This window comes from Equus asinus, chromosome 15, assembly GCF_041296235.1.
Source record: "Equus asinus isolate D_3611 breed Donkey chromosome 15, EquAss-T2T_v2, whole genome shotgun sequence".
NCBI lineage: Eukaryota > Metazoa > Chordata > Mammalia > Perissodactyla > Equidae > Equus > Equus asinus.
In genome coordinates this window covers 47,073,695-47,086,256 of record NC_091804.1, presented here as the reverse complement: position 1 = coordinate 47,086,256, position 12,562 = coordinate 47,073,695, and the positions used below count along the sequence as shown (strand labels likewise).

The window sequence follows — 12,562 nt, the reverse complement described above, 5'->3', positions numbered from 1 at the left end:
AGATGCAGAAACCCAGAGTGGACTGGGCTCTGGCTCCCACCAGAACCCGCCACACAGCAAAGATGAGAATCTGATCCTTCGTTCAGAAGCACAGGCCTAAACACCACACACATCCACCGGGCCTGATCCAACAGAAATGTTGTAGAGAACACAAGGCTCCGTTTGGGGTTTGATTGACTGATTCGCTCACTCACTGATTCATTTGTCCACTTACTCACAGTATGTGCCGGGCGGGGGGTGGGGAGGGAGAGAAGAGAGCTCCTGACCACAGCATATACAAAGGCCCTGGGGTGAGGAAGCATGGGCAGTTTGGGGAGATGGGGAGGGGCTGGGTGGCTAGTGTGCTGGGGGCAGGGCGGCATGCAGTGAGAGTGGAGGGCAGGCCCAGAACTCAAGGGGCTTCCTGACCCATAGGGCAGAGCATGGATTTTAACCTGAGAGAAATGGAAAACCCAGGAGGGTCTCCAGCCAGAGGAGAGACAGGATTTACCTTCTCTCTTGGATGCTTATGGTGCCACTGGGTAGAGAATAAGGTGGAGGGAAGCAAGAAGGGGCTGGGAGATCGGGGCAGGGCAGGGTCGGGTGCTGCATTCAACAGGGAGAGACATTGGGGCGGCCTGGACCAGGGTGGTGACAATGGAAATGCACAGTGGTGCCCAGAACCCAGATACACTGTAACTATATCCACCCAGCCCCTTATTCAAAGGTTCCCTGCAGCAAAAACTTAAAGAAAAACTTCCTCCACGCAATGAATGTCAGCATTCAGAAAAGCACCAACTGCTTTATGCTCTGCCAGTCAGGAGGAGGTTTTGTTTCAATGTTAGGGTTCCCCAAAGCAGGACTCGGCCGCCCCCACCATGAACTCCTGCAGCGGATGGAACACGGTGGCATCACAGTGGCATCACCCCATCCGGACTGAGCAGCTCCCCATCGGCCAGACCCTGGGCTAATCCACTTACCCACAGTGTGGACAGAGGAATCCCAATCCCCCAGGATTCCTGACTCCTGGGTACTCACTCAAACACCACTCCAGGCCCTGCTGTGAAGGCTTCTGCAGACAGAGCCAGGGTTATAATCAGCTGACCTGAAGACAGGGAGATTATCCGGGATGATCCGGATGGGCCAGTGTAATCACAAGAGCCCTTCAAGGCAGAGGGGAGGCGGAGGGGAAGAGAGAGAGGCGGCAGGAGGGGAGGGACGAGAGATCTGAAGTGGGAGAAGACTCGGCCCACCACTGCTGGCCTTGATGGGGCCACAAGCCAGGGAATGCCGCGGCCTCCAGAAGCTGGGAATGGCCCCACAGCAGCCAGCAAGAAAACAGGGACTTTGGTCCAAGAGCCCGTGAAACTGAAACCTGCCAACAAGCTGAGCAAGCGGGACACAGCTTCTCTCCCAGAGCTCCAGGAACGAGCGCAGACCTGCTGACACCTCGATTTTGGCCAGTGGGACCCAGAGCAGGGGAACAGTTGGGCCTACACCTCTAGCCACAGAAGCTATGTGAACATTAATGGGTGTTGCTCTAGGTTGCTAAGCTCGCAGTCATCTGTGAATACACACGTCCTCTCTTTAATCCTCCCAAGCAGCCGAGGATGCTGGTTCTGGGGTCATCCTCCATGGACAAGGAGAGTGAGAGTCAGAGGGCAGAGGTCATGCGCACAAGGACATGCAGTGAACCAGTGGTGGAGCTGGGGACCAGCTATCTACCTGACTCCAAGGGTGCTTCTCCCACCTCTGCATGATCCTGCGCCCTCTCCACCCCAAGTAGACAATCCAAAGAAGAGAGATGTGCTCACATCTGAGGTCAACCCAAGACTTGAAGAAAAGGAACAAACCACAGAAGGATGAGTGGAGAACCGCCATGGCATGCCCCCAGCGGGGTGTACCATGTCCCACCCAGATGGTACATGGTGTCCCACCCTTGGGCACGGGGCTCTTTCCTGCCACCAGCCTCCTTGTTTCCAAGGCAGGCACCTCCAAGGTGCAGCCAGAGTTGGGGCATCCATAAGGGTCCCTGAGTTAGGCCCTAAGAAGTAGCACTGCCTTCCAGAACAAGAGGTAGAGAACATAATTAGGGTTTATCAGAGGCAGGACAGCAAAAAGGCTAAGAATCCAACGTCTGCCAAAGTAGACTGCCCAGGTCCAAATTCAGCTCCAGCAGCTACGTGACCTTGGGCAAGTTACTCCATCTCTGTGAGCCTCGGTTTCCTCATCTGTCAGATGGGGTCATCCATCCTCCACACACACACAAATCAGTGAGCAGACCGGAGGACGGGGCTTGCCCGGTGCCTGACACAGCTGGTGAGCTACCACAGTCCCTGCAGAGGGGATTTCTGGGGGGCTTCCCTCTGGTCCCACACATGGTGACTCCCACGCAAACCCAGCACAAATGATCACTGTCGAATATTGTGCACTTTCACCCATGACCATAATTTTCCAAGTTGGGAATCACTTTAATCTATAAATAAAAGGGATATCTCCTCTTATTTTTATTATCTCAGTGTTTAACCAAGGAGTAAAAAATTGGAGCTAATTTACCATGATTTTCTGTGGATTATAGGAAAAAGCACAGACAGCAAAGCCATTAAAATAAAAATAGAAATAGAAATTTTCAGCAAGCCTGTGATGTACCGGCATCCTCATTATAAGTGTGAATTATGGGAGTCACAGAGACTCAGTCACAGACGACGCATAATGTTCAGTTCATACAGCTGCCTGGACGCTCATGGCGAGCGATGGGGTCCCTAATTCGCATTAGGAACCCCATCTAGCACAGAGTCTATTTCAGCTCTCATCCTTCGCAGAAGCGACAATGAAGCTCCCATCTGATGTGTGAGGTGCACTCAGTGGGTAGCAGGATGCCCGTCCCACCGCACGGAGACCTCGCTGGTGGAGGGAGGGATCCGTCAGGGGTCAGGGACAGACTGGAGAGCAGGGTAAAGCCGGGGCGCTTGGATTAAGATGAAGATGACTGCCAAGGGCGCCTATCCCTTGCACGAGGTCGGTGACAGAGAAGGGGGCCCAGGCAGGCCTGCACGCACCCACTCCAAGTTCTGTTGTAGAAATGTTGTGTAAATAACTCGAAACAGTCTAAAACTATGATGTGCTTTCAGGAGAATGTGGCAGCCCCCCAAATAGAGACACAGGTGAAGAGGCTGCGAGCCTGCTTCCTGCAGCGCAGGAGGGAATGGCTGCAGAATTCGGAGATTCTTCCGCTCACCGGGTCTCCTTCAAGGAGAAGCCAGGGGCTCTGTGTTGGAACAAACGCCGCCTCAAGGAAGAAACTCCCCTGAGCCTTGAGGATGGCTGTCTCCAGGGGGTGAGGAAAGAAGGGATTTCCCACCACCCACCTGCTGCTCATGTGCTCAGCAAGGCCATCAAATTTATGAAGCACCTACTACATGCCAGGCCCTGGACTACGAGCTGTGCACACGAAAATGAGCATGCGCCTGCAGCACTGGGTTTATATTTGGTGGGCAAGATGGAGTATTAACAAAAGCGTAAACAGATGACTTGTGCAGGGTCTCCATGACCACCCCGGGCTCAGGGATCCGCTAGGAGGACTCCCAGGACCCAGATACAGTCTGCTCACAGCTCCAACGTATCACAGCGAAAGGACACCAAGCACAGTCGACAAACAGAAAAGGCACAGGAAGTGAAGTCCGAGGAAAACCAGGCACAGGCTTCCAGAATCTTCTCCCAGTGGAGTCGCACAGCACACACTTAATACTCCAGCAACAAGTTGTGACCACGTGAGTGAAATGCTGTCCCCAAGGGAAGCTCAGTGGAGTCAGCACCCAGGGTTTGTACTGGGGGCTGGTCCCATAGGCACCCTCTGCCTGGCACGGACAAGATTCCAGAGCCCCAGAAAGCAGGTGCTCAGCATAGCCACATGGTCTGCGTAAAGAGTTTAGATGCCGTGAGCCACCCCTAGCAGTCAGAGAACAGAGGGGGACCCCCACAGTCCCCATCCTCAGACGCCAGGAGAGCAGACAGGCTGGCTGCGTTAACTCTTTCTCGCACACCTACGCATGGCAGTGAGGGCTGCAAGGGGCTAAAACGGGGGTTGTGTGAGGACTGGTGCAACAAGAGGAAGGGTCGTTCAGACAGGGTGGCAGGTGGTGTTTTCCAAATGTGGCCACAGCATTACCTCTGACCTCAGTCTTCTTCTCATCATGTGACTCTGCACCACCCCCACTGAGAGAGGGGTGACAGCAGCCCACTCCCCAAACTGGCTGGGCCAATTCCTGGGCAGAGGTGAGGGAGTGAGGCTTCCAAGGCCAGATCCTCAAAGGTCACAGAACTTGAGCCTGTGCCTCTTGGGGTGCTCCCTCTGGGAAGGCAAGTCCCTGTGCGAAGCCCAAGTGGAGAGGATCTGAGGCCTGGCCCACAGCCCCGGCCCCACAGGGCCACAGCCCCACAGCTGAGCTCCCAGCTGACAGTGGCAACAACCTGCCTGCTGTTCTGGACTGAAAGGTGTCCCCTCAAATTCCTATGTTGAACCCTCACCCCTAGGACCTCAGAATGTGACTGGATTTGGAGACAGGGCCTTTAAAGAGGTGACAAAGTTAAAATGAGGCCTTGAGGGTGGGCCCTAATAGAGCTTGGCTGGTGCCCTCAGAGGAGGAAGAAATGGGACACAGAGAGACACGAGAGGCACGCACAGAGGAAAGGCCACGTGAGAAGGTGCAAGCCCAGGGAGCCACCTCAGAAGAACCCAACCCTGCCGACACCTTGATCTTGGACTTCCAGCCTGCAGAACTGGGAGAAAATGAATGTCTGTTATTTAAGCCCCGCAGTGGGTGGTATTTTGTTATGGTAACCCTAGCAAACCAATACACCAGCTGTATTAGTCAGGGTTCTCCAGAAAAACAGAACCAATGGGAGATATACAGACATATAAAAATAGATTTATTATGAGGGATTGGCTTATGTGACTATAGAGGCTGAGAAGTCCAATGACCTGCCATGTGCAAGTTGGAGGCCTGGGAAAACCAGTGGTGCAAGGTCCAGTCCAAACCTGAAGCACCTAGACCCAGGAACATCGATGTCCAAGGGCAGGAGAAGATGGATGTCTCAGCTCTGGGGACCCAGGACGGCTGAATTCCACTCCAGAAAAGGCCACACATTCTCACACCCACCAACTGGTGTAACTACCACCTTTCCTGAAAATATTGCAATTACACAAAATCAGCATCTTCCCAGGTAAGCTGGGTCACCAGTCTCCAAAGGGCAACACACACCCCACCCTACCCTCCCTATCCCCAACTGCCGAGTACACAGTGCAGACCCAAGCCCGTTGGGATGGCCATGGCATGCCACGCTCCTCTCATCGCCACGATCCCAGCCAGCTCCCAGTCCAGCTGGGAGAAGTCTGATGCAGGGGCTGTGTGGTGTTGGTGTTGTTTTCCCTTAAAGTGAACTGCAACTGAATTCTGGTAGAAATCCCAAACACGGCAGGTGGCCTTAACAACGCTCAAACAGAGGAGGGATCTGGGGAGCTCAGGCTTGCTAAGAGTACGTCGTGAGGTCCAAGAGGGCACATGGGGAAGGTGTCCTTCCAGGGGACCGAGCCTTTGAAAGCAGCCAGGGCAGCAAGGAGGAGCACCTGGAGCTCCCCAAACAGCTGTCCCCCACGAGTCACTGCTTCTCAGTAAGAGGGATGTATTGAGTACAAAATGAAATGTTAGTCTGATCAATGAAATCACATGCATTACCAAATCAGAAAACAAACTCTTGCCCAAAACCGGCTTCAATTTATGGCTCAGCAGACAGGGTCCTCTTGTGGTCATCTTCCCGACGCCTGCCCCCAGACTGCCTGTCCTCCCTCTGCTGACCAGGACTGGACACTCCACCAGAATCACAAGTTCCCTGGGTTAAACATCTTGACTCCTGGAATCTCTATTAAAAACCTGTATTTTGCCTCACACTATTCACAGAAGTAAATTTCTGTGGGTTAGAAAAATAAATGTAAAGAAAAGAGCTTTGTGCTCACTAAAAGGAAACATGGATGGATATGTCTATGACCAACCATCCTGGTTTGCCCCGGGGACTCAAGGGTTCTCGGGATGTGGGACTTTCAGTGCTGAAACCAGGACCAACCGGGGAAAATGCGACAAGGTGTTCACTCTGAACCTGAGGCAGAAAAAGATTTCTTAAAGAAGACACCAAAAGCAAAGACACAAAGAAAAAGCTTGATAAATTCTACTACATCAAAACTATAAATGTGGGGATGTCAAGCACAGCATGGTGACTATAGTTAATAATATTGCATTGTATGAAGCTGCTAAGAGAGTGGATCTTAAACATTTTCATCACAAGAAAAAAAATTGCAAGTGTTTCTGGTGATGGATGTTAAGTAGACTTACTGTGGTGATCATTTTGCAAAATATACATATCAAAAAAAATTTATCAAATCATTAAGTTGTACACCTGAAACTAACATAATGTTATATGTCAATTATATCTTTAAAAAAAACCCAAAACTAAAAACTTGTACTCAACCAAAGACACCATAAACAAAGTTAAAAGACAAGCCACAGAGAGAGCAAAAACTATCAGCAGCAACAGAGGATTTGAATCCAGAACACACAAATACTGTTACAAACCAATTAGAAAAAGACTAACAAGCCCAGAGAAAGAGGAGCGAAATGCACAGAGAGGTGACTCAGAATGTGAAATCCAAACGGTCCATGAACACGAGGAAAACCCCCTCAAGCAATCAAGGGAATGCAGATTTAACTAAGGAAGTTTCACTTTTCTTCCCTAGGATTAACAAAATTAAGAATCTGAACATTTCAAGGTACCTGGAGAAACAGCCACCCCTCACTCTGGTGGGGAGTGACAGCCACTGTGGGAAACAATTTAGCAATACCAAATAAAATTTAAAACATGCTCATCCTGCGCCCCAGGAATTCCACTTCTCGGAAGGTGCCCTACAGAGAGATGCTCGTCCAGATGCACCAGGAAGCAGGTACAGGATGCAGGATGCCCACAGGGCACTGCCCGCAACAGAGAAGATCTGCGACGACCTCCACGGCCACCAGCAGCAGAATAACTGAGACGACACTGGAACATTCTAAGGCAATCAGAAGGAATCTGTTAACCCAGATAAATCTCCAAGACACACTGTTGAGGGAAAACGATGTTTCAGAACAAGACGTGCTGTTTTCAGATGTCATTTCTTTAAAATACTTCCAGGAAACAATCCTGTACATTTTCTACTGAGACCCACATGCACAGGTCAAGACAGTCTGGTGGGAAAAGAGCTAAATGTTAACAGGGGTCACCTCTGGGGAGGACGGGAGGAGAAGAGGAAGGAGTGGTGTTCCAAGGACATTTGACCCTTATTTGTAATGTTTTCATTTCTCATTTAGAGAAGGTATTCAAAAACACTGGTGTAATTATATATATTTTTCCCCAAAGAAACCTGTTGCCTGCATTGGAGAACACATTATCCTCCATCTGACAGATATTTATGGACTGCCAACTGCAGGCCAGACCTGTTCTAAAGGCTGAGATCACTCATTTCCCTCAAAACAAAAATGGAGTGATCAACGCAGTGGTCCAGCCTGGTTCACCAGCAGACAGCAGTCCTTAAGGTCATGGGGCGAGAGATACACACGGATGAGGGACAAGTGGCCAGAAAGATGCCCTGGGCACCTGGGCAGGGGACAGGAGGGAGGGAAGATCTTCAGCCATGCCCTCGAGGGGCCCTCTGCTGCTGCCTGGATGTCACAGACCCTGCCTTTTGCCTCCGAGCACATTCTTGTCCCAGGCGAGAAGGCTGAGGCCAGCAGGATGCTTCTAGATCCACAGTGGGTTTTGCAGGTCAGGTGAACACAGGTATGGGGTTTGTGCACTGCTCGGGGCAGCTGGAAATGTGCTGGTGTTTGCAATTCCAGCACCTACTCTCCTTCTGCTTGCATCCCTCTCATTTTTTTCCAGGGATCTCAGGCCTGGCTATGAGGGGACACGGACTCCATCCTTGGCCTGGGAGGGCCTGTGAGCTGGGCCTCAGCCATCCAGCTCCTCCCACTCGAGGCCACCGGGATAGGGTTGAGGGCAGGCGGTGTGAGGCAGCTGGAGCCCTGGAACTACTGAGGCCGCCACGCTTTGGCCTTCCAGTTTCCTGAACTGACAAATGCTCCCTTCGCTTCCACAGGTCTACTCACTTGCTACAAGAAGAGCCTGCGACATGCAGCTGGTTGTCATTACGATTTCCAAAGAATTGGGCAGCGCAGACCTGATCTGGCTCTGCAGAGTTACTGCCTTCGCTGAGCCTGGCCCAGCCCTGAGCTGGGAAACAAGGCATTTCATTCCCAACTGCCTTTCACAACCCCTAAAGCCACAACTTTTAATGAGCATCAGCTGGGACGTGCCATGATATCATCCATCATGCCTTTCCCTTCAAAAACATTTTAAAAACTCATTTGATGCAGAAATATCCCAGTGCAAATCAGAGCTTCCAAATCGGACTTCGCGGTCTGGGAGAACGAGTGGCTAATTCGTTCCTAAATTAAGGCGGCCCTGGCCACAGAAATAGCACATCATCCCTTTAAGGTTGGGAATTAGGATCCACCCAACGCCAGCTCTGGGAAGTAGCCACACAAATCAAGGGAGCCAAGGGAGCTTCAGGTGGCAGCTGGACAAATCCTCCTGGTGCCAGCCCGAGAGAGGACAGGGACCTGCCCCAGGTCTGGCCATCAGAACACCCCGAGTTGTGGGCACACAGCCGCTCTGCCCTGCGTCCCTGAACACTTCCTCCAAACCAAAACTTGGTACTTGCACTGGGGTACCGTCTGACGCAACACCGAAATGCAACAATGAGACCCAAAAACCCGGCCCCACTCCACCTGGGTCCCCTGCCAGGTGACCTAGAGGTGCCAGCCCCACCCTGAAGAATCTCAGATGGGAGCTCCAAGCCCACCACTGCCCCAAGCTCCAGACTCAAGTATGCACAGCCCACACCGCACAGCCTCAGGGATGCGAACAGGCCTCTCCAAACCAGCACTGCCTCCTCCCGCCACCCCTCCTCCTCCACCACGGCCTGGGCGGAGCTCCAGCTCCATGAACGGTCCCCCCAGTGCTGAGACACAAAACCCACGTGGCCTCCTGGATTTCAGGCCCCAAGATATCAGCAGGGCCTATCAGCTCTACCCACTAAATGTCCCAGCGCTGCCCACTTTCCCATCTCTGCCCTCCGAGCAGCAGGCATCTCCCCACCCCAACAAGAGCCGGCTGCCACCCGACAGCCAGAAGGCATGCTCTCTGGGATAGTGCAGGTCATGCAACTCCTCAGCCCAAGCCCGCCATGGAGTCCAGGGTCTACGTGCCCACCTCGCCAAGCACGGCTCCCTCACCGCCCCCTTGCTCCAGCCTCCATGACCCTCTTCTGTTCCCCAATTCCACCACCAAGGGCCTCTGCCACTGCTTCTCCTCCTGCTAGGAATGCTCTTACCCCCTATCCTCACATGGCTCCCTGCTTCTCCCCACTGAAATCTGCAGCCACACATGCCTCCTCGAAGAACCTTCTCTGGCCCCCCAGCTAAAGCAGCTTCCATCCTCAAACACTGTCTCTCCCTCCCCAACTTCTTCCCAACATGCCTCTGGGCAGAGATTATCTTTTTGTTCTGTTTTATTTGCTTCCATGTCCACTGTCTTCCCCTTCCCACCCCAGAAGTGAAGCTCCCTGAGGACAGGAAGCTGCCCTCCTTGCTCTCTGCAGCATCCGCAGCAGCCAGGGCAGTGCCTGAACCATTCTCCGTGATTAATCAACATTTGCTGACCTGCTGCCTAAGGAGTCGGCCTTCTCCTCAGCAAAAGTGGGTTAGCAGTGACTGAGCCCCGCCAGCCTTCAAGGCCCAGACAGAAGCCACAGAACTATTTAAAAAATGCCCAACAACTGAAATGAGCATGTGGAGCAGCAGTTGCATAACGTCCACAGGCAGATCATACACTTATGATGGCTCTGAGCACACTGCCAAGCTGCTGAAGGTCAGGATCCGAAATGTCCTTTCTCAGAACCCAGCCCCAAATACGCCTTGCTACAAACTTAGTACCCACGTAAGGCACAAGTGGGGGGTGCCTTCAGGGGAGGAAGCCGGCACTCATGTACACCTACTGTGTGCAGGCACCACGAGGTAAGGGAGCTTCTGCCCCTACAAGAGGATGAGTGTCCTGGGGGGGCCGCATCTCCCCCTTGATTGCCGCTGTACCCCCAGAGCTCAGCACAAGGTCTCACGCTTAGTGGGTCCTCCATATTCAGGATGGATGGACTCAGCAACAGAAGGGCTGCCCATCCTCCAAGCGGGGGCTCCAGACACTCCTCTCACGTCAGTGCCCATAAGCTGCTCAAGCCATGAGCTCCTCACCCTCAGGGCACCTGGTGCAGAGCAGGCTCTCGGATGATGCCTGCTGGTCCCAACAACCCCAGCGTCCCTCCCTTCTGGACCCTGTGACTCTGGGTATCTCAGCTTCTCAGCCTCTGCACTACTGACACTGCGGACTAGATCATTCTCTTTTTCTTTTTCTGGGGGAGAGAGAGGCTGTCCTGGGTATCTTAGGATGTTCAGCAGTATCCCTGGTTTCTCCCCACTAGATGCCAGTAGTAACTGTGGGGGAGTTGTAATAACCAAAAGTGGGGGAGGGAGGGAGACAGAATCAGGCCGGCGAGAGCCACTGATAAGAGCCACTGATGTGTCTAAACTAGTTTCCACACTGGCCTGATCCCAGAATCACCTGGGGGCATGGTTAAAAATACAGATTCCAGGAGATTCTGAGGGCCAGGCCTGGGGTAGGAGCCCAGGATGCTGTTTGTAATAAGTGCCCCCAGGGAATTCTTAAGAGGCCAGTCTGGAAACACTGGCCTAATTCTCCTCACCCCACCAGTGTTCAGCCTCCTGGTCACTAATTGTACCAACAGCCACTGGGTGGTACGGCCACACTCTCTGGCCTCCTCACCAGGACACCTAAGCCCCCTCCCACTCCCGGGGCCTCTTCCCTGGCCAGGTGGGAACCGCACCACCTTCCAGCTTCCTCAGCTGCTCTCTGAGCTCGTGCCCCTTTAACTGTGCTGGATTCGCTCCAGGACCAGGTGTCTGCCTGCAGGGGCCCTGGCTGCTCTCGCCCACACAGGTGCAAGCCTGCTGTCCTCCCTGGAGGGGGACAATGGAACAGGTTGGAACTCTCACTGGGTGGCGAGCGCTGTTCATATGATCCCAACTACTGCTCCAAGCCTGAAGTATTGGATCGCCCCCATTTTACAGATGCAGAAACTGAGGCAGAGCGAAGTTACGTGCCATGTGCACAAGGTCGCACAGCTACCAGAGGGGGCTCCAATCCCGTGACCGCCGACCCCAAGGCCAGGGCTCGGGACCACTGCGCACACTGCCCCTGTTTGCGGACAGAGTCGCCCGCCTTGGCTGCAGGGACAGCCCGAGCGAGGAGGGGCCCACCTCTGGGCTGCGGGTGCAGCGGGCATCCTGGCCACCCTGCAGCGGCCAAGAGCAGGGCGCGGGCTCTCTGCCGGGCCGCCCCCCGTCCCGCGCCCCCTCTCCGCGGCGCGCGCCTACCTTGCGCCGGGCCTCGGACTGCGGCGGGGGCGGCGTCCCGGGTGGCGAAGGCGCGCAGCAGCGAGCGCACCGGCGCCGGCCAGCGGGCGCGCCCCCCGCCCCGGCCGCGCATCCCGCCGGAGGGCCGCTCGGGGCTGCGTCCGCGGGGCCGCCCAGCGCCTCGCCGAGCCGGGGGCTGCGGGAGGCGGGGCGGGCCGGGCCGGGCCGGGAGGGGCGGGCCGGGGGCGGGGCCGCCGCGCAAGGCCGGCCCCTCCGGCGGGCGGGGGCGCCGAGGGCCTCCGTCGTGACCTTGATCTCTCCGGACCCGGACCTGCGCCGCAGCCCGGGGACGCGCGACCTCAGTGCCAGGGACGCCCTGGAAACGTTAAAGGGACAGCCGGTCAGGAGGTGAAACCGCCCGGCTAATTACGTCGTAAAGACGCTGCCGAGTTAGAGCTGCTCTGGGACCATGGGCGAGTTGCCTGACCTCTCTGAGTGCCGTGTTCCCCTGTGTAAAATGGGTTTGGGGAGCATGAAATGAGATGACAGTGAGCCTAGAAGTGCGCGAGGGCCTGAGCCCCCCGATGCGGGAGACGCCTTGGCTGCCTTTAATGTAACCGCTTTCAGATGCCGGAGCTGTTGTTGCACGTCTAATAAAGCCAGTGACGGGTATCTTTACCTTTTTTAGATAAAATAAAACATATTTAGCTTCATGAGTACTGTATGTGGAACACCTTTGTAGCCACCAACCAGTTCGAGAACTGGAACCGCGCCAGGACCCCTCCCAAGTCCCTCCAGTCACAACCCCTCCTCCACCCACAAGACCCTGGGGGTCGGGGTTCAGTCTTGAGGCTGAGTTTTTGCCTTTGAGGCAGGGTCCCTGGCCTGAGATGGGCTCAGGGCCCCGTCAGCACCAAGGGCATCTGGAGAGAGGCAGGTAACTATCAGACTGACCAGCTCAGTGTATCAAGTACAGGTCCTCAGAGTCCCAAAGGGACAGCACCCTCTCCCAT

The 12,562-nt window shown here is 54.3% G+C and overlaps 1 protein-coding gene across 3 annotated transcripts in view; it reads right to left on the bottom strand.

The window, feature by feature from the left end:
• Nucleotides 1–11,747, bottom strand: part of PHACTR3 (phosphatase and actin regulator 3) — a 245,187-nt gene extending 233,440 nt beyond the window's left edge. The window contains exon 1 of one of the 3 annotated variants that reach the window (XM_070486200.1): nt 11,571–11,747. In XM_070486200.1, coding sequence (XP_070342301.1) covers nt 11,571–11,682 — 112 coding nt within the window. In that variant the 5' untranslated portion in view covers nt 11,683–11,747. The remainder of the gene's footprint in view (nt 1–11,570) is intronic. The other 2 variants (XM_044748444.2, XM_070486198.1) reach the window with 2 other exon arrangements.
• Between the last annotated feature and the right edge of the window lie 815 nt (nt 11,748–12,562).